Source organism: Hyla sarda, chromosome 9, assembly GCF_029499605.1.
Source record: "Hyla sarda isolate aHylSar1 chromosome 9, aHylSar1.hap1, whole genome shotgun sequence".
Lineage (NCBI taxonomy): Eukaryota > Metazoa > Chordata > Amphibia > Anura > Hylidae > Hyla > Hyla sarda.
Window position 1 is genome coordinate 104,129,988 of NC_079197.1, and position 22,200 is coordinate 104,152,187.

The following is a 22,200-nucleotide window of genomic DNA, read 5'->3' on the forward strand; positions in this document are numbered from 1 at the left end:
CACACTGTAACAAACCTCCTCCTCATGTAATCTCCTTACTACTGGGGTGACACTCTGTAACAAACCTCCTCCTCATGTAATCTCCTTACTACAGGGGTGGCACACTGTAACGAACCTCCTTCTCATTTAATCTCCTTACTACTGGGGTGACACACTGTAACAAACACCCTCCTCATGTAATCTCCTTACTACTGGGGTGACACACTGTAACAAACCTCCTCCTCATGTAATCTCCTTACTACTGGGGCGACACACTGTAACAAACCCCCTCGTCATGTAATCTCCGTACTACTGGGATGACACAGTGTAACAAACCTCCTCCACATGTAATCTCCTTACTACTGGGATGACACACTGTAACAAACCTCATACACACATCATACATGCATGCATAATAGATGCACATCTAACACACATCATACATACACATAAATATCATGCACACATGATATAAAATCATACACATACATATATACAATACACATCCCCAACCCAAAGCCTCTCCTTACCCAGGTTGGCTGAGGCTGCCTTGCTTCTGTGCCAGGATCACTTCAGTAGGGGCTCCCAGCAGCTCCTGGCCTCTTCAGCCCTGCAGGGCCGCACATAGTAGAAGTAAAAAAAAAAAAGTGCTGGCCTGGGCCCCCGAGCAGTGGAGCGCACGCAGGATGTGAGGGGAGTTTACTAGTGGAGTGCTGCCTGCCGCGTTCCTCTGAGCGTGATGACATCTGATAAGTGGAGGAGTGTTAGTGCCTTATGCCCTGAATACTGCATTTTACACAAATTCGCAGTAAAATCACGGCAAAAACGCTGCGACTTTACCGCGATTTTGCACAAAATGGAGTATTGTTAGTACTGCCTTAAAGCTTTTCAGGGGGCCCCCTTTTGGATGGGGGCCCTAGGCAATTGCCTAGGATGCCCTGCCCTAACCCCGACCCTGCCTATGTATAATTGTGTTAGAGATGGGGTGGTCCTGTATATAACTGTGAGGGCTGGGGTGAGGACTGGGGTAGTGTTGTCCATAACTGTGTGAGGGGGAGAGTTGGGGTGGTCCTGCATTTTACTGTGTGAGGGCTGGGATGGTTGTATGCATAACTGTGTGGGGTTGGGGTAGCTGGGGTGGCACTCTGTATAACTGTGTGAGGGCTAGGGCAGTAACTTTAAAACTGCTTATTAGTGTAATTGTAAAACCTTGCATATGTTAATACAACACAATTCCTGGGATAAGGGATCTCCGACAGTCATATCAGCGGAATGAGACCCCATGATTCCACACAGATTCCAAATCAGTGAAGGCATCATAAGGCAGCTGCTTTAGAAGGGCAGGGCTCAAGCCCCCTTTTGAGTCTATGTGTACACGTCCCTGCTATCTATGTTTTACTGTGTAGAGGGTGAGGTAAAAAGTACCAACAGTGGGGTAAAAAAGTATTTAGTCAGCCACCAATTGTGCAAGTTCTCCCACTTAAAAATATGAGCGAGGCCTGTAATTTTCATCATAGGTATACCTCAACTATGAGAGACATAATAAGAAAAAAAAATCTGTAAAATCACATTGATTTTTAAAGAATTTATTTGCAAATTATGGTAGAAAATAAATATTTGGTCAACTACAAACAAACTGTATTAATGGCACTTGTTTGAACTTGTTATCAGTATAAAAGACACCTGTCCACAACCTCAAAAAGTCACACTCCAAACTCCACTATGGCCAAGACCAAAGAGCTGTCAAAGGACAACAGAAACAAAATTGTAGACCTGCACCAGGCTGGGAAGACTGAATGTGCAATAGGCAAGCAGCTTGGTGTGAAGAAATCAACTGTGGGAGCAATTATTAGAAAATAGAAGACATACAAGACCACTGATAATCTCCCTTGATCTGGGGCTCCACACATGATCTCACCACGTGGTGTCAATATGATCACAAGAACAGTGAGCAAAAATCCCAGAACCACACGGGGGGAGCTAGTGAATGACCTGCAGAGAGCTGGGACCAAAGTAACAAAGGCTACCATCAGTAACACACTACGCCGCCAGGGACTCAAATCATGCAGTGTCAGACGTGTCGCCTCTGCTTAAGCCAGTACATGTCCGGGCCCATCTGAAGTTTGCTAGAGAGCATTTGGATGATCCAGTAGAGTATTGGGAGAATGTCATATGGTCAGATGAAACCAAAGTTGAACATTTTGGTAAAAACTCAACTCGTCGTGTTTGGATGAGAAAGAATGCTGAGTTGCATCCAAAGAACACCACACCTACTGTGAAGCATGGGGGTGGAAACATCATGCTTTGGGGCTGTTTTTCTGCAAAGGGACCAGGATGACTGATCAGTGTAAAGAAAAGAATGAATGGGGCCATGTATTGTGAGATTTTGAGTGAAAACCTCCTTCCATCAGCAAGGGCATTGAAGATGAAATGTAGCTGGATCTTTTAGCATGACAATGATCCCAAACACACCGCCCGGGCAATGAAGGAGTGGCTTCGTAAGAAGCATTTCAAGGTCCTGGAGTGACCTAGCCAGTCACCTGATCTAGCAAATACCAGCAAAAGTGTGTGAAAACGTTGTGAAGACTTACAGAAAATGTTTGACCTCTGTATTTGCCACAAAGGGTATATAACAAAGTATTAAGATGAATTTTTGTTATTGACCAAATACTTATTTTCCACCATAATTTGCAAATAAATTCTTTACAAATCAGACAATGTGATTTTATGTTTTTTTTTTCTCATTTTGGCCCACATTTATAAAAGAATGTCTACGGTAGAGCTATTTTCCCACGTTTATTTGAGAGGTGGGTTTGACTAGCGTGCATCTTATTTATCAAGAAGGTGCAGCAGGATGATGAATTTTGCGCAGCTCTGCTGTGGTGGGAAAAGCTCTACCACATACACTTTTACTAGACACTTGTGAGGGAGGGAAGTAGACACTTTCCTGGGTCCTGAATTTGGCAGGTTAGGTGTTTTTACTTTCACAGAGCTGCCGGGACATTTTTACATGCATTTTAGATGCTACAATCAAATTTGATTGCGGTGTCTAAGGGGTTAAAGCTGGGCATCACTGTGATTGGTGATGTCTAGCATTAGAGATGTGTCCTGGTAGCAGATAGCCACCAGGACCACCCAGCTATGACCTGCGCTCTGCTCCTGAGCGTGTGTCATAGAAGGGGAGTGGCACACTGTCATCCACAAGAGGTTAAAGATTGAATTGTGGAAGATAGAAATTATTCTCACGCCTACTGGTAGGTGGTGTAGCTTTGCGCCTAAAAAGTACCTTTGCGCACAAAATAGCGACTTGACAAAAGTTGCAAATGATTAACACATGACCACTGCATGATCAAAAAGAAAAAGTTTTATGGGTAGGCAAAAAGAGTGAAACTGTCTATATCAAAAGGCGCATAAAAGTCGCTAAATATGCTGCTTGCGCCTGAACTGCGCCTAAACATAGACAAAAAAAAAAATGCTCTAAAAGCAATGCTAAATTTCCCCCTATGTCTGTCATAGTTGAGGTATACCTATGATGAAAATTACAGGCCTCTCATCTTTATAAGTGGGAGAACGTGCACAATTGGTGGCTGACTAAATACTTTTTTGCCCCACTGTAGTTATTATTTCTTTCATCGTCAATAGAAATAACAGGAACAGAGTCCTATAAAAAGATGTTTTAGAATTATTTCTATAGCATAACCTCAAGGTAAAAAGAAAAAAAAAGCTTGGGGCACTGCTTTACCTGGACTTTATAGTTCACAGGATAAAATACTTTCACTTTTATAAATGCTGAATTATTTAATGGGGGACACAAGTATTTAGTAAAACAGACATGACAGGAGAGCGGATAAATCCTCTATAATAGTTCTATATCCTGCCTGTGACTGCACACGATCAGTTCTCTTTTATAATCTGAAGGATGATTATTCTCTGCAGATCCGGTGTGGTATCCACTATATGGTCACTGGATAGCGCTTTTATTTGTTATGTTGGTACTTGTATAGTAGTAGTGCACACTGTCACTGAGCGTATGATAAGGTATTCCTATTAACCATTGTTATTTTTCTTATTGTGTGGTTTACATATAAGTGGGAAGAAGGAAAGTGACCAAAGTATGGCCATGGGCATTTTTTCAGTCTAAGAGTGTATTCACACACAGGATCCACCTCAGATTTGAAGCACACACATTTGAAAGCAGTGCATGTCTAGGGATCTGAAATGCGTTGCAGGCCCAAGGGGAAGAATATTCAGTTCATTCCCGCTGTCCGTCCATGTGGTGAGAGGGGCAACAGAAACCTGAAACCTACTGCTTTGTCACATTACTGTAGAAAAACAGAGGCCGCACAGCCACATCTTGTACAGAATCCTTTGCTTCTCAGCATATTTTAAACATATCCGGCCCATAGGGGAATGACTCAGTGGCCGAGCAACACCAATACTGCTTGACATAGCCCCCAACTTTAGGCTGTGCCACCCCACAGACACAGCAACAATGGCCGCTGCACAGCACCACACCAATGCAAACAGATGGCAAAGGTTACCCACTAGGTGACCCAGACTGAGGACTGATAGACTGCTAGGAACAGACCCTTGTGCAGTCTTCTGCTGATTAAAGGGGTTATCCAAGAATCGAAAAACAGACATAATTTCTTTCACAGACTGCTCCCTGTCTGTCTCCGGGTTGGGTGCGGTTTTGCAGATCAGTTCCTTTGAAGTGAATGGAGCCAAGTTTTAATACCACACACAAAATGGAGACAGACAGGGAGCGGTATTTGAAAGAAAATCGGTCTGTTTTTTTATTCCTGGATAACCCCTTTAAATAGGCCTGGGATGAATGAATGGAGCAGAGTGCTGGCCACTGCATTTTGTGCTCTGATATAGGCCATGCTTCTTGTTGGGAAGAGAAAAGCTCTCAACTAAATTGACTGATACTTTCTGAAAGACAAATTTAGACCATCTCAAACGGTCTAAACAGTTTGATAAATCTCCCTCAATGTGACATAAATGTGGAAAAAACAGACAAAGCCACACAAACAACGTCTTGTACAGAGATCCTTTTGCTTCTCAGCATATTTATAAAAGGCTGCCTTCCTATGGATTGGATTCATATGCAGCCTTTGTAATACACCATTGCATGTTAGGAACACTGGGGGTATTTATGAAGCACTTTACCCTTGTTTTCTGGCATTCATTTGGTGCAGTGTGTTTTTTGCGCCTTTTCATTTACACACATTCCTTTCCTTGGTGGCAGTGTGAGTGTTTTCAGTCAGGTTTTTGCAGTGGTCAGGAATTCATGAAAATGCTACTTTTTAAAAAGGCACAACATTTGGCGCAAACCCTGTAAAAAGGCACAAATCACCTCCATAAAAAAAAAAGAGGCATAAAAAAAATGTGTTGAAATTACTCATTAATATAAGCAGGCCACCTTGTTATTGAAATATATATATTTCCTATAAAAAATAACAAAAAAAAATAACCTTAAAAAAAAATAATAATCATTTCATTTGAAAACATTTTTCAATAGGGTTAGGATGGACATGTTTAAAAGTCTGGATATTTGGTACAATTAAGTTTAACACACAAGGAATCACCTCTGAAAGAGCTTTCTGTAACACTCACCTGTAAGGTGGGAACATTCACACAAATAAGTGACCCTTATGTGCTGCATTTACCTGCGTTTTTCTGATTTAGCATTGGACACAGTAATGATGGGGTTAATACTTTCGGTTTTGTAGTTAGATACACAAGTGCTTTGTGATGTAGGGGCGGTTTTTCTAGTGATTTGTTAATTATTTGTTACCTAAGGTGGATAACATTCATACCTTGACAAAGGATAGACAAAATGAGTCGGTGTTTTTATACTTTCTGCCCTGTACCTATTTTATCTCTATGGATTAACTAAATATCAGGTTTTATTACTTTGGCCCTTATTTACTATTGCAAACCTGACATGTTTTTTCAGGTTGTGCACCAGATTCTGTCGCATTGCGCCAGAAATTCTGTCTGCGCCAGATGTTGCGCCAGAATTGAAAAAATCCCAACTTACTCTCCATTTTGCTAAGAAAACCCGGAAAAGGGGCGTGGCTGCTGGGAAAAGGGGGCGTGGTCTTCAAAAAGGGGCGTGTTACTGACATTTTCACAAAACCCCTACATATTTACTAAGGTTTCCACATAAAATGTGGTGGATTTGAGCTGAGGAAAACCCGACAGATCAGAGCATGTGTAAAAAAAAGCAAAATGTAGGGAAAGTGGAACATGTAGGGAAACCTTAGTAAATACCTTGGGAAATAAATTGTAGGGAATTCAAACCCACAAAGAAACCTGCACTCCACTCTTAGTAAATAAGGGCCTATCTCTCCAGAGTGCTGGAACCTTTTTGTATAGACCTGGTCTGTATACTGAACTTGGGACTATTTGAAAAAAGTATTACCGTATTTATCGGCGTATAACACGCACTTTTTAGGCTAAAATATTTAGCCTAAAGTCTATGTGCGTGTTATACGCCGATACACCCCCAGGAAAGGCAGGGGGAGAGAGGCCGTCGCTGCCCGCTTCTCTCCCCCTGCCTTTCCTGGGGTCTAGAGCCCTGCTGCCGACCCATCTCTCCCCCTGGCTATCGGCGCCGCTGCCCGTTCTGTCCCCCTGACTATCGGTGCCGGCGCCCCATTGCCAGCGCCGATAGCCAGGGGGAGAGAAGCGGCGCCGACAGCCAGGGGGAGAGAAGGGGCAGCGGCACCCATTGCCGACACCGCTGCCCCATTGCCTCCCCCCATCCCCGGTTGCATAATTACCTGTTGCCGGGATCGGGTCCGCGCTGCATCAGGCCTCCGGTGTGCGTCCCCTGCGTCGTTGCTATGCGCTGCACGGCGCGGCGCATTACGTCAGTGCACCGCGCCATGCAGTGCATAGCAACGACGCAGGGGACGCACACCGGAGGCCTGAAGCAGCACGGACCCGACCCCGGCAACAGGTAATTATGCAACCGGGGATGGGGGGAGGCAATGGGGCAGCGGTGTCGGCAATGGGTGCCGCTGCCCCTTCTCTCCCCCTGGCTGTCGGCGCCGCTTCTCTCCCCCTGGCTATCGGCGCCGGCAATGTAAATCACTTCTATTAAAAAATCTTAATCCTTCCAGTACTTTTTAGGGGCTGTATGCTAAAGAGAAATCCAAAAAGAAATGCATTTCCTGTGATGTCCTGACCACAGTGCTCTCTGCTGACCTCTGCTGTCCATTTTAGGAACTGGAGAAAATCCCCATAGCAAACATATGCTTCTCTGGACAGTTCCTAAAATGGACAGCAGAGGTCAGCAAAGAGCACTGTGGTCAGGACATCACAGGAAATGCATTTCTTTTTGGATTTCTCTTTAGTATACAGCCCCTAAAAAGTACTGGAAGGATTAAGATTTTTTAATAGAAGTGACTTACAAATCTGTTTAACTTTCTGGCACCAGTTGATTTAAAAAAAAAAAAAAAAAAATTTCCACGGGAGTACCCCTTTAAAGCTGTGTTCACACGCAGAGGCTAATTAGCGGGGCCACGACTAATTACCTTATGCGTTTTTGCAGTGTTCTATTACCACATGTGGTTTTGCTACAAATGACCGAAATTGCGGCAAAAACGTAACATTTTTATGGCGATTTTAACTATTTGTGGGAAAGCCACATTTGGTAATAAAACTCTTACAAAAATACATGAGGTAATTAGTCGTGTATGCGCTATTTAGCCTCTGCGTGTGAACACAGTCTAAATAAAGCCTTCTGATGATCATACATAAATGCTCCTTCAGCCACCAGCTATTTCACAGACCACTACAGACACACACTTCAGCATTTTTATTTCAGTGTGGAGGAATGTACAAGCCGCTCTCTATATTAGCAATTTGGTAACTTTTAAGCTGAGACAAAACAATTGAAGGACAGCTTTACTGATATAAAAGTTTTATTTCTTCACACATATAAATGAGTAGAATACAATCATGGCCGTAGATGTTGGCACCCCTGAAATTTTTCTAGAAAATGAAGTATTTCTCACAGGAAAGGATTGCAGTAACATGTTTTGCTATACACATGTTTATTCCCTTTGTGTGTATTGAAACTAAACCAAAAAAGGGAGGAAAAAAGAAAACTGGACATAATGCAACACCAAACGCCAAAAATGGTCTGGACAAAATTATTGGCACCCTTTCAAAATTGTAGAAAAATAAGATTGTTTCAAGCATGTGATGCTCCTTTAAACTCACCTGGGGCAAGTAACAGGTGTGAGCAATATAAAAATAACATCTGAAAGCAGATAAAAAGGAGAGAAGTTCACTTAGTCTTTGCATTGTGTGTCTGTGTGCGCCACACTAAGCATTGACAACAGAAAGAGGAGAAGAAAACTGTCTGGTGACTTGAGAACCAACATTTTGGAAAAATATCAACAATCTCAAGGATACAGGCCCATCTCCAGAGATCTAGATTTGCCTTTGTCCACAGAGCACAACATTATCAAGAAGTTTGCAACCCATGGCACTGTAGCTAATCTCCCTGGGCATGGATGGAAGAGAAAAATTGATCAAAGGTGTCAATGCAGTAAAGTCCGGATGGTGGATAAGCAGCCCCAAACAAGTTCCAAAGATATTCAAGCTGTCCTGTAGGCTCAGGGAGCATCAGTGTCAGCGTGAACTATCCGTCGACGTTTAAATTAAATGAAACTCTACGGAAGGAGACCCAGGAGGACCCCACTGATGACACAGCGAAATAAGAAAGAAAGACTACATTTTGCCAAAATGAACTTGAGTAAGCCAAAATCCTTCTGGGAAAACATCTTGTGGACAGAGGAGACCAAGATAGAGCTTTTAGGTAAACCACATCATTCTACTGTGTACCGAAAACGGAATGAGGCCTACAAAGAAAAGAGCACAGTACCTACAGTGAAATATGGTGGAGGTTCAGTGATGTTTTGGGGTTGTTTTGCTGCCTCTGGCACCGGGTGCCTTGAATGTGTGCAAGGCGTCATGAAATCTGAGGATTACAAACGCATTTTGGGTCACACTGTACAGCCCAGTGTCAGAAAGCTGAGTTTGCATCCGAGATCTTGTGTCTTCCAGCAGGACAATGACCCCAAACATATGTCAAAAAGCACCCAGAAATGGATGGCAGCAAAGTGTTTGAGAGTTCTGAAGTGGCCAGCAATGAGTCCAGATCTAAATACCATTGAACACCTGTTGAGAGATCTTAAAATTGCTGTTGGGAAAAGGCGCCTTCCAATAAGAGAGACCTGGAGTAGTTTGCAAAGGAAGAGTGGTCCAACATTCCGGCTGAGAGGTGTAAGAAGCAGATTGATGGTTATAGGAAGCGACTGATTTCAGTTATTTTTTCCTAAGGGTGTGCAACCAAATATTAAGTTAAGGGTACCAATAATTTTGTCCAGCCCATTTTTGGAGTTTGGTGTGACATTATGTCCAATTTGCTTTTTTCCCTCCCTTTTTTCATTTAGTTCCAATACACACAAAGGGAATAAACATGTGTATAGCAAAACATATGTTACTGCAATCCTTTTCTGGGAGAAATACTTCATTTTCTAGAAAAATTTCAGGGGTGCCAACATTTACGGCCATGACTTTATGTAGCAGTCCTACGAACAGACTTTGCCCTGTCTGTCATAAAAAAAATGTGTTCAAGTGTGCCCTGCTGGCATATCCCATTTCTGCAAGATCAATAATAACACCTCATCATATTAATACATGTAAACGTTCAATGTAAACAGTTTAGTGTGATCCAAGAGGCTTAGGATATTCCCTTTTATAACAGTGTGTGTTATTACTTTAGGAATACCGGGAGGATTTACAAAGACAAACATTTCATATGCCATTTGTCAATGGATGTCAAGTGTTAAAGTAAGGTGCACCAAATTTATTAAGAGGAACGCGTGCATTAGAATGCATCTCTTCACTGTACTGTCAGGGGATTAAACATGCCACCTTCATCAGTGATTATCTTTGTAAGATCATCGAGAATCCCCTGAAAATGAAGAAAAAAAGCACAATGTAAGCTCAGTACACAAAGTATAAAATCACAAATTCTAAATGAAGAAAGGCATGCAGGGAAAAAGATGCTTCCATCTGTCTACTGCAACCTATGTCATCAAAAGGTCTGCAAAAGTTGGATGGTAGTAACAGTTTACACAGGCCACCACCACTCGTAAAAAGTGACGATATACTAAAATCAGTCTGTTTCTCATAAGCCAATGCATAGTGCATTGTGTAGGCACAATCACTTATCGCCCAACAGTTTGCATTATTTTGGACATATCTTTTTTTACAGTAGACGTACTGTCAGCCAACCAGCATTATTATGCCCATACTAATGTTTATGTTCACACAGGACAATGATCAGCTGAACGAATGTTCCTTCCCAATCATTGGCTCATGTAAATGGACCTTAGAGGGGTAATCCTAAAATTAAGTTGCCTGCTGTCCACAGGATAAGGGATAACTAACTGGTTAGTAGAGTTTTAAAGGAGTACTCCGGCCCTATGACATCTTATCCCCTATCCAAAAGATAGGGGATAAGATGCCTGATCGCGGGGGGCCCGCAATGCAGCACCCCACTATCATCAACCTCCAGAGAGTGTAATAGAAAGCCTTTTTGGTCAGGCTACTGGTTTATCTATTGTCGGGCAGACTGGAAGGTATGAGAAGATGCATGCATCGGAGGAGAGAAATGAGACAACTGACACACGGTTCAGATAACCAAATCTCTTCTGTTTATTCAAACGTCTTACATGGGTTTATAAGGACTCAAGATCATCATAAAATCAAGGGGGTGGTTCTGTGCCGTCATCCACCTCTATCCCGCCGGTAGCTATACCGGACTTGTTTCTGACTGATTCATCACCCTGCTCGGACCCATCTGCCTGGGAGAGAGGGAGGATAGGGGTGGGTGGAACATAATATGAGCCATCAGGGTTAAGTACGGGATACATAGAGGTGGGGCTGGAAGTGGGAGTACCCATGCTTCCGGGAGTACCAAGATGGCCACCAGTTCCGGATGCGGAAATTGAGGTAGTTCTGGGAGTAGCAGCATGGCCACAACCGGAAGTTGGTGTCACCCTGGGTGGGGCTGGATTGGATATTATAGGACACAAGGGGGCAGGCAGTTTTGAGTCCTTACCAGGGGAGGAAAGTGGGCGGGGCCTATGGGCACCGCAAGCATAACATGTATCTCGCCAGGGGGCATTCTGGGCACCACAATTAAAACACACCCATCCTGGCTCTCCCGCATATGGCGGTGGGTGTCCAAACACATTAATGGGGTATGGGGACTTTTTATCAGAACAGTTGTGATACACATACATTTTCTTCTTCCCATGTTCCGTCTCCTGCTCTAGCCAATTCTCCTGCTCCACAAATCTGGCTGTATTGTACCATGCTTCTGCTATTTTCAACAGATCATTATCAACCAACAATCCCTTTTTCTCTCTAAGCACTTTCCGCCACTCTTCTGGTTGCAACCTTCCACCAATCACAGGTGGCATATTACATATTTTCATCAACTTCCTCATCTTTTTGACATTCCCTTCACCTTCTCTCTCTGCCACCAAATCACATGCTAAAATCCCCTTCTTCGGCTTTACCAGTTTCTGTCCCATCTTTACTCTGGCCCTCCCAGTGGGAGTTCAAAGACCCTTGTTGCTCTTTCCTGCTCGTCTTTCTCACAGTCCTCTGGCTGTTCCTGGTGGCAGGGGCACCTAACTGGTTCAATTCCTTTAGCTCTTGCTGTACTTTCTATTTCGCTCCAAAGCAATCCCACTCTCCAATTTCCTATTGGAAAATGGATATTCAATCTGAAAACTAAAAAAGGTTCTAACTCTGGCCAAACAGGGTGACGCCCCAACAACTCAATAGGATAACCTGGGACGTTAACCTGAATCAATCTCCACCCCCTTGCTGAAACTCCTAGCATTAACCCACAAACACAATCAGGACATGACATGACATATACAAACAAAATACAATACACTAACACACTGCTCTGGGCAGATCAGAGGTGTCTTATTACCAGGGAATTTCCTCCCGTGCTCACGCACTTATCTCCTGGCTGTTGGCCAGACGTCAATAATCACTAATACCTTCTCTCACAGATTCCTGGAAGAAGGGTTATTAGCATTCCTTGTAATACAACTCCTCGGTGAAACTGTGAATCTGTCCACACACACACTCTGTGTAAAAGAAGGCTTACAGGAATATCTTATAACCCGAGGGACTCACGTATTATACTTTGCAGCACAACACGTATGTTCAAGATTCCGCCTCCCAAGAGACTACTTGAATTTCCAGGTGTCCAACACCCAATTTAATCCACTAATACCCTGATAACTGACAGAACAAAAAGTCTCTGCAGCAACAGTTATTAGTGCCCTCGGTCTATTCAATTCCCCAGAGACCTATACACCATACATTCCCGGGAACAAGTAATGAGCAAGCACACACACTCGTATCAACACATAGATCCGAACAATAGATAAACACACTTTTTGACAGGTCCAGTAAATAGAACTCGAGCAAAAACTATACCTGTCTTTTTGTGGCCTGTAAGACAATTGACTAAACCATAAGGCAACCAAGCGGGGGAGACAGTGTACTGGTTAGGTTACAAGAAAAATTCTGTCCTACCGTACAGGAGGCGATCAACTCTCGTCTGTTTCCATCCAACGATTGGTTAACCCAATGGCTCTGGTCGCAATTGGCATCAGGCCAAACTCGAGTCCCTGCGTTCAGGCGCCACTTGTAATAGAAAGCCTTTTTGGTCAGGCTACTGGTTTATCTATTGTCGGGCAGACTGGAAGGTATGAGAAGATGCATGCATCGGAGGAGAGAAATGAGACAACTGACACACGGTTCAGATAACCAAATCTCTTCTGTTTATTCAAACGTCTTACATGGGTTTATAAGGACTCAAGATCATCATAAAATCAACACCCATATTACTGATCATATTTTCCATGACGTGTGTGTATGTGTGTGCAATCTGTCAGGCGATAAGTTTATAGCCCTATTTTATGCTGCCTAAGCGCTGAGTTTGACTTTTCTTCCAGGTGGTCACCCTGACATTCTATCGATCGGGTATTAACAAGCAGGCAATATCCCCATATCAGTGTGTGTCCAGGACACACATCCTGATATGGCCATCATTATCTCCTTTCAACAGGAATATTAGTAATCGAAAAAGTTCAATCTTAATATCCTGATACTGCCACGTTGGAAGGAAGGTTTTTGCCATCTGTTACTTTTAAGCTGATATTTTCTAGAAGCAGAGATGCAAGATTGAATATAGCAGTGTGAATTAAAGAGACATAGACATTACATTATTATAGACATATATGATTAATGTTTTAAGGTATATTTCATATCACAAGATCCCCATCCACTACAAGAGAACATCGCTCCAGGTCTGATGAATCACGATCACAGGGCCGGAGTATCGTGATGTGACGGCTCCGCCCCCGTATGACGTCTCACTCCGCCCCCTCAATGCAGGCCTATTGAAGAGGGCATAGCGGCTGTCATGCCCCCTCCCATAGGCTTGCATTGAGGGGGCAGAGCATGATGTCACACGGGGGCGGAGCCTTGACATCACGATACTCCGGCCCTGTGATCGTGATTCATCAGACCCGCAGCGATGTTCGCTCGGAGGCTGATGATAGCAGGGTGCTGCATGAAAGATTGTGGGGGGTGCCCAGCAGCGGGAGCCCCGCGATCAGGCATCTTATCCTCTATCCTTTGGTTAGGGGATAAAATGTCTTAGGGCCGGAGTACTCCTTTAACTGTTGGAACCCCCATAATCATGAGAGCAGAGGTCAGTTTTATATTAGACTAAATAAAGTGACAGCATGCAAGTTCCAATACCACTCCATTCATTCTCTATGGGGTTTATGAACATTGTTGAGCGGTGAACTTGAGTTTGGAAATCCAATAGATGTTGAATTAAGCAATGACCGATCATGCAAGCTCCTGCTCCATTTAGCCAGGAGACTTTTCACCACTGGTTTCAACATCAGTGGGGGTCCAAGTGGTCAGGCCCCCACCAATCAGCTAGTTATTTCATAACCTGTGGATAGGGGGTAACTTTAAATCTTGGGATAAACCTTTACGTTTCAAGCGGTAATTTTAGACATCTTGTCAATAAACGTCAGCATGCCTACATACTAGGTTCTGACTAACCCATTCAGTATTGTAGTAAGATAGGCTACCAAAGCTTGAGTTGGAATTTATTAACTTTTCACACTACAGGAGGTAACACAAGATTTCCTAAGTAAAAATAAGAACTTTTGGCTACAACATCTCCCTTGTTTTGTAGCTCAGTGGTGCTTCATGATAGTCCATGGGTCCAAACTTTGCCCTGGGGCCCTTGGGACTCTAGTTATGCCCCTTTTGCTGTGGTTATTACTATTGCTAGAGTTACTTACATATATAGTTGCTTTGTTTGCCAAAGGATCTTGTAAAGCTTGATGGGATGCCTTCAAATTCTTCATAATCTTGCTCTCCAAAAATAATATGAGAATATAGGGCAGGAATCCTGTGGGAGTTTAGATTTTATTAACAACCTATATTCATTCATATGTTCCTCCTCAAATAAGAAAAAACAAAACAATATTAGTCCTTGACTCATGTTCTTCTGGTAAATCAAGCTATTTCTTTCCTAAAAATGTAATGAATGTTTATGGACTTTAAGAATAGCTTCACACATATTGGTTATATTTAACACTACTTCCGTTGTAATGCAGTTTTTTTCAGCCAAACCAGGAGATAGTGTTTTCTGGGATATAGTATTACCAATAGTTCGGTGAACAGTAGGAATTTAAATCTGTAATTTATGAAGAACAGACAGTTAATTATTAATCTAAACCTGTGAATAACAACCAAGCTCATGTATGGGCTTTGTTTTCTCATTTGTACATGATTTCTTCTTTCGATTCTTCAGCTAGTCTTGCTGCACCCTTTTTTCATTCAAGGCATTGTTCCCCTCTCTAACCCCAAACTGTCTCTTGGCTAACTGTGAACTGAACTAATGCACAGTCACTACCTACATCACTGGACCCATCCAATGAACTGTCCCAGCTGCCTGTCAGCAAACTGTGGACCAAACCAATGAATGTGCACTTACTAGTGGATCGATCCAACACTGCAGCACATAAGCTTACTCATATTATTATTAGAAGAAATGAAGGGAGTAGTCAACCCCTTCTGCTTGACCGATTTCAGCGAAATGGGGTTGTGTATCCACCCCTAATATGTTATTACATTAAATTTGAGACCAATCGATCATGGAGTTTTTAAGTTATCACAGAACTTACACACAGACAAATCTAAGTTGAACACTAGACCTCACTTTGTTTGGTTATTAAAGGAGTTATCCACCATAAGGTGATTTCAGTACATACCTGGCAGACAGTAATAGACATGCTTAAGAAGGATCCGCGCTTGTCTTGGGGCTAAATGGCTATGTTGTGAGATTACCATAACACTGTGGCTAGCTTTTTGTGAACTGGTATTTCCTGTTTGACTTTTCTTTTTTTGACTACAAATCCCACAATTCCATTTTCCTCCCTCCCACACATCAGCCACCCCACCCATTGAAACATAAATGAGCTGCATCCAATCAAAGACCTGTGGTTTTCAATCAGGGTGCCTACAGCTGTTGCATTAGTTGCAGATTGATCTCTCTCCCACCAAGCGATCGCTCCACCCACTGAAGCAGAAAGGCTCCCTGTCATTAGCTGACTAGTGAGTTAGGTCTTGGCTGCATTGCAACCTGGGAAAAATCTGAGACAACAGTCATTTTGTATGCTGGTAAAAATAAATATTGGGGTGAAAATCACAGAAGAATTGTGAGAAAACCGTCACACACAGGTACAGACACTATATTAGGAACTACACTAACTTTACAGCCCCTGTAGCATAGTCAAATAAAAAAAAAATCCTGGAATGCCCCTTTAACTTTTAATTCCTATGCACCATACCTCGGACTTTATTTTTTAAGATATCTAGTGCCTTGGACTGTAGAATTTCTGGTGCCAGCTGTTGTGGACGTACTTGAGGCATCAGCAGTTCAGCAACTTGTTCCAAGTACCAAATAACCTGTTCCTCTGCATATAGTTTTGGTATGCTGTCCAGTATAGATTTACTCATGTTCTTCAAAAGGCTTAAAAAAAAAAGAAAATAGATTTTTGCAGTTTAGTCAGAATTTGAGTAAGCTATTAATACGTGAAATTTATCAGGAATTGCAGTTGAAGATCACACATAGATAAATAACTTCAGCTTCCTATCTCTGCAAGTCATGTGTAAACTACAGGGTGGGCCATTTTTATGGATACACCTTAATAAAATGGGAATGGTTGGTAATATTAACTTCCTGTTTGTGGCACATTAGTATATGTGAGGGGGGAAACTTTTCAAGATGGGTGGTGACCATAGCGGCCATTTTGAAGTCGTCCATTTTGAATCCAACTTTTGTTTTTTCAATAGGAAGAGGGTGATGTAACACATCAAACTTATTGGGAATTTCACAAGAAAAACAATGATGTGCTTGGTTTTAATGTAACTTTATTCTTTCATGAGTTATTTACAAGTTTCTGACCACTTATAAAATGTGTTCAATGTGCTGCACATTGTGTTGGATTGTCAATGCAACCCTCTTCTCCCACTCTTCACACACTGATACCAACACCGCAGGAGAAATGCTAGCACAGGCTTCCAGTATCCGTATACACTGCTATATACTACTATATACACCGCAGGAGAAATGCTAGCACAGGCTTCTAGTATTAGTAGTTTCAGGTGCTGCACATCTCGTATCTTCACAGCATAGACAATTGCCTTCAGATGACCCCAAAGATAAAAGTCTAAGGGGGTCAGATCGGGAGACCTTGGGGGCCATTCAAATGGCCCACGACGACCAATCCACTTTCCAGGAAACTGTTCATCTAGGAATGCTCGGACCTGACACCCATAATGTGGTGGTGCACCATCTTGCTGGAAAAACTCAGGGAACGTGCCAGCTTCAGTGCATAAAGAGGGAAACACATCATCATGTAGCAATTTCACATATCCAGTGGCCTTGAGGTTTCCATTGATGAAGAATGGCCCCACTATCTTTGTACCCCATATACCACACCATACCATCAATTTTTGTGTTCCAACAGTCTTGGAGGGATCTATCCAATGTGGGTTAGTGTCAGACCAATAGCAGTGGTTTTGTTTATTAACTTAACCATTCACATAAAAGTTTGCCTCATCACTGAACAAAATCTTGTGCGTAAACTGAGGGTCCTGTTCTAATTTTTGTTTTGCCCATTCTGCAGCACCTGAAACTACGGATACTAAAAGCCTGTGCTAGCATTTCTCCTGCGGTGTATATAGTAGTACATAGCAGTGTATACGGATACTGGAAGCCTGTGCTAGCATTTCTCCTGCGGTGTTGCTATCAGTGTGTGAAGAGTGGGAGAAGATGGTTGCATTGACAATCCAACACAATGGGCAGCGCATTGAACACATTTTATAAGTGGTCAGAAACTTGTAAATAACTCATGAAAGAATAAAGTAATGTCAAAACCAAGCACATCATTGTTTTTCTTGTGAAATTCCCAATAAGTTTGATGTGTCACATGACCCTCTTTCTATTGAAAAAACAAAAGTTGGATTCAAAATGGCCACCATGGTAACCACCCATCTTGAAAAGTTTCCCCCCTCACATATACTAATGTGCCACAAACAGGAAGTTAATATCACCAACCATTCCCATTGTATTAAGGTGTATCCATATAAATGGCCCACCCTGTATAATAACATTGAGAGTCAAGTTAACCAGGTTAAAGGTTTCCATGGTGACTCTGACCATGCTTATATATTTATATAGGTTAAGCTGAATCTTTTAAGACAAACAGGATCAGAAGCAACTACAACTTCCCGGCATATAAAAGGGTGAGGTGTTGTAAAGTCTATGGACAACTTTGCACAGAATTTTAGTTGTATCTGTTTACTAAGATTAAAGGGGTTGTGTGCTGCCCTGATTTTCGGAGCTCCGCTCACAGCGCCCGGAAGTTCATTACTCCGAACGCTGTGTGCGGGCTTCCGTGTTCGCGGCCGCCGTGCATGACGTCATGCCCGGCCCCTCGTGACGTTTCGCCCGCCCCCTTGGGACGTCACGCCCGCCCCCTCTACCAAAGTCTATGGGAAGGGGGCGTGACAGCGGTCGTGCCCCCTTCCCATAGGCTTTCGTTGAGGGGGCGGGCGAGACGTCACGAGGGGGCGGGCGAGACGTCACGAGGGGCCGGGCATGACGCCATGCCCGGCGGCCGCGAACACGGAAGCCCGCACACAGCGTTCGGAGTAATGAACTTCCGGGCGCTGTGAGCGAAGCTCCGAAATTCAGGGCAGCGCACAACCCCTTTAATCTTAGTAAACAGATACAACTAAAATTCTGTGCAAAGTTGTCCATAGACTTTACAACACCTCACCCTTTTATAGGTAGCTATTTTTTTTCTAATTCTATGAAAATGTATGGAAAAGTGTCCATCAGTGCATATGTTATGTAAAAAAAGGTCCATAATTGCAACATCGGAATTAAGGCATGGCTCATTTTACACAGTGTACTCAGCCTACACCACCTCTGTTAAAGGGAACCTATCATCAATTTCATATTGTGTGAAATACAAGTTATCAGGGTGCTCCCCAGCGACTTCTCCCTGCCCCACCAGCCTTGATTGATAGATCTCTTTGTGAACCCAAACTGGGAGAGATCTATCAATCAAGGCCAGTGGGGTGGGGAGAAGCTGCCAGGGACCATCCAATTACTCCTAGTTTAGGGGGCATAAAAATAATGACAGTTTATCTTTTAAGGGTTGTTTTTTCTTGGGCGCATAAAATTTATATTTGGCAAATTTTGAGCCCCGACCCCTTGCCCGCCCCTTTTTCTGAGACCATATGCCTTTAAAATTTTGTGTTTTGTTTGACGACTTTACTTGTTTGCTTTTGACTTGAAGCCGCCTCATTATTATGCTCTTTGTTATTATTCACTGCTGTGAGTTCATTTATAAATGTATATATTGTATGTTGTTTACTTTACCTAAAACCACTTAATAAAACTCTTTGACTTGTTTACAAAAATTTTTCTTTTTCAAAGTTTTTTGGGGGGAAATATAAGATGTGCCACTTTTATAACCAACTGGCAGGTTTGAATATTCCCCACAATGAATATTACCCCCAATGTGTGCACTGGCGGACGATTTTTTACTTTAATAGACTTATAATAAAATAAAATACAATATTAGGTTTAAAAAAATAAAACCTGAAAATGTTGTTACCTATTTTATTTCTGTTTTTTTGGTTTTCATTTTACGCCTAAACAAACAATCAAGGATATGCTTACCCATTCCTGTGCAGGAAACAAACTCCTGTATTACCACCTGAAATGTGTAATAAATATTTGTCAGGTTTATTAATGGAATAATCTAAGCCTGCAATGCAAGAATAAATTGTATAACTGTCAACAATGTAATCAGTTAGATTCCTGGACCTTATGGGGGACATTTATCTAGGTATTTAGAGCCTTTTTTGCTAACTCCGGGCGCACAAAAAGTCGCATGTGCGCCTAAGCACATTTTTGTGCAACTTTTGTGGGTAAGCAAAAAGTAACAACCAGCCTTACCTAAGTAAATTTCAGTTTTTAGTGGTCACAAATTTATGATGTGCAAAAGTCGCACATAGGAATAAAAAAGTTGCAAACCCCTTACAAAAAGCTGCAAGTGTACTTCAGGTCCCATACGTGAGCAAATTTAAAAAGTTGCAAAAAAAGTCTCACAAAAGTCTTTTATTGTTTTGCTTAAGTGCTCCAAATTTACCGACTGCCCCTCGGGATAGTATGATAAATATGTAGCACATAAGCAAAACTAAAGCTAAAAAAATTCCTTCAAAACCTGTTTACCAAAGCAAACAATGATAAATGTCTCCCTGTGTGGCAATTTTATGAAGGGGTTATCCTGCAGAAGGTTTATTTATTTATTTTTTAGAAAGATGCCCTTATTGTCTGCAATAACATAAAATAAAATAAAACCTTTAACACCTGAGCTTCCTTCGATATCTCCAGTATCACTGCTCCAGTCCTTGCTGCGATTCTTTCCTGGTGATGGGGGTTGAATGCAGCTCAGCAAATTGCTGGATTCAGCAGTGTCCCACCTCAGGCAGTGATGTATGTTTATATGTATGTAATATATGTACAAAGGGGCAGACTGACCGGCCGGTCCGATCAGACTTCATCCGAGGGTCCAGCCAGGTAAAGGCCCAGCCGCCGCAACTACTGGGGATCCGGGACACTTGTCCCGTATTCCAGGGCTAGCACTGCTTTCAGTTGTGTGCACGGCTGACGCGTACACAGCTGATAAGCCTCCTCTCTGTGTGAGCATCTGAGGCTTACACAGAGAGGAGACATGACCTCTGCCCCTACACAGCACGCAGTGCAGGCGCTGATGATGTCACTCATTAGCACCTGCACTGTGGAGCTGAAGAACGTGGCCAGCGGTGAAGCTAAGGAGATCGTTGTGTGGGACAAGTGAGTATCTATTTTTGTTTTTTTCCTTTTTCTTTTCTTTTTCCCCCTGGTAAGGAGGGAAGGCAGGGAGGGAACTCCACATACTTGGCTGCCCCCACATACATAGCCCATATACCTGGCTGCCCCACATACCTTACTGTCCCCACATACCTGGGTCACATACCTGGCCCACATACATGGCTGCCCCCACATACCTGGCTCACATACCTGGCCCACATACATGGCTGCCCCACATACCTGGCTGTGCCCACATACCTGGCTGCGCCCACATACCTGGCTGCCCCCACATACCTGGCTGCCTAACCTGGCCCACATACCTATGTGGCTAACCTGGCCCACATATCTGCCTGCCTAACTTCCTACATACCTCCATACCTGGCTGACATATCTGTCTGCCTAACTTAGCTACATTGTCCCTACATACCTGGCTACCAAACAACATACCTGGCTACATAACTACCTACATACCTGGCTACCTAACTAACTATATAACTGTCTACCTATCTACAGAACTACCTACTTACATACCTGGCTACTAAGCTACCTGGATACCTACATACCTAAATACCTAATTGCATACCTACCTACATACCTGGCTACTTAACTACCTAGCTAGCTACCTACCTACCTGTTGACCCAACTACCTAGCTAGTTAGCGACATGCATGGCTACCTACAAAGCTGGCTAGTTATCTACCTACATATCTGTCTACCTAACTACATAGTTATCTACCTACCTACCTGCCTGCCCTTTTCTGTGCAGGACACCAAGGAGGGCATTATAACAGTGTATATATATATATATATATATATTTATATATACTCCTATAGATGAGGAGCGGGACGGCACTGGAAAATACAGAGTCTAATATGTTTGTCCTGCAGATGCCAAATAGATTAGTTTTGGCTGGAAGTGGTTGTCATGGGGGTCTGATCCGGACAGAGAAGAAAAGGAAAGAGGATGACGCTGAACAGAAAAGACGTCTGTGAGTCCCTAGATGTAACTCATGACTTATATGATGTATATATCCTATGTATAGATGGCATCTACCTCTATATGGTCCTGTAAATAATCACTTATATGATATACAGATCCTGTGTACAGCTGGTATCTACTTCTATATGATCACTGTATGGGGGAATACTGGTCTGTGTTTAGTAGTTTTATTCTGGCGTGACAAACGTGTGGCCAGGGGCGGGGCCCTTGCTTTATTTGGTCTGGAGGAACTGAGTGTTGTCAATTTTATCCTGTATGTACATATAGTTCACCTGCATTGTACCTGCTAAAACCTCATCAATTAATTGATACACAACATCAAGGAGAGTCTCCTGTAGTTTTTTCTTCTGTTGTTCCATAGTCTGTGAAATGTTCTGACTGGTCAAACCTATGACTTTCTGAGACAACTTCTGTGGATGCGAGTCCATAATAATGGGAGGCTGATGTTGAATGTTGGAAAATATGGTTCTTCTATCTGCATTCTCACTGGGAAATTCCTATGAAAAGAAAATTTATAAAAATTCAACTTGCATTTCTGAAGCAGAAATTCAAGGCAACGCTTTGGATTTCTACTGTAAACATGTGCTGCAACTGTGTAGCAAAACTGCAACAGATGTATACAAAGATTACCGGTATTG

At 42.7% G+C, this 22,200-nt stretch overlaps 1 protein-coding gene across 1 annotated transcript in view; it reads right to left on the reverse strand.

The window, feature by feature from the left end:
* Positions 1-9,506: 9,506 nt before the first annotated feature.
* LOC130291910 (uncharacterized) overlaps positions 9,507-22,200 on the reverse strand; it is a 118,475-nt gene continuing 105,781 nt past the window's right edge. The window contains exons 12-16 of the mRNA XM_056541343.1: positions 21,846-22,059; positions 19,388-19,424; positions 15,981-16,162; positions 14,427-14,536; positions 9,507-9,979 (exon numbers count right to left, since the gene is read on the reverse strand). Of these exons, the coding sequence (XP_056397318.1) occupies positions 9,908-9,979; positions 14,427-14,536; positions 15,981-16,162; positions 19,388-19,424; positions 21,846-22,059 (615 nt within the window). The 3' untranslated portion in view covers positions 9,507-9,907. The remainder of the gene's footprint in view (positions 9,980-14,426; positions 14,537-15,980; positions 16,163-19,387; positions 19,425-21,845; positions 22,060-22,200) is intronic.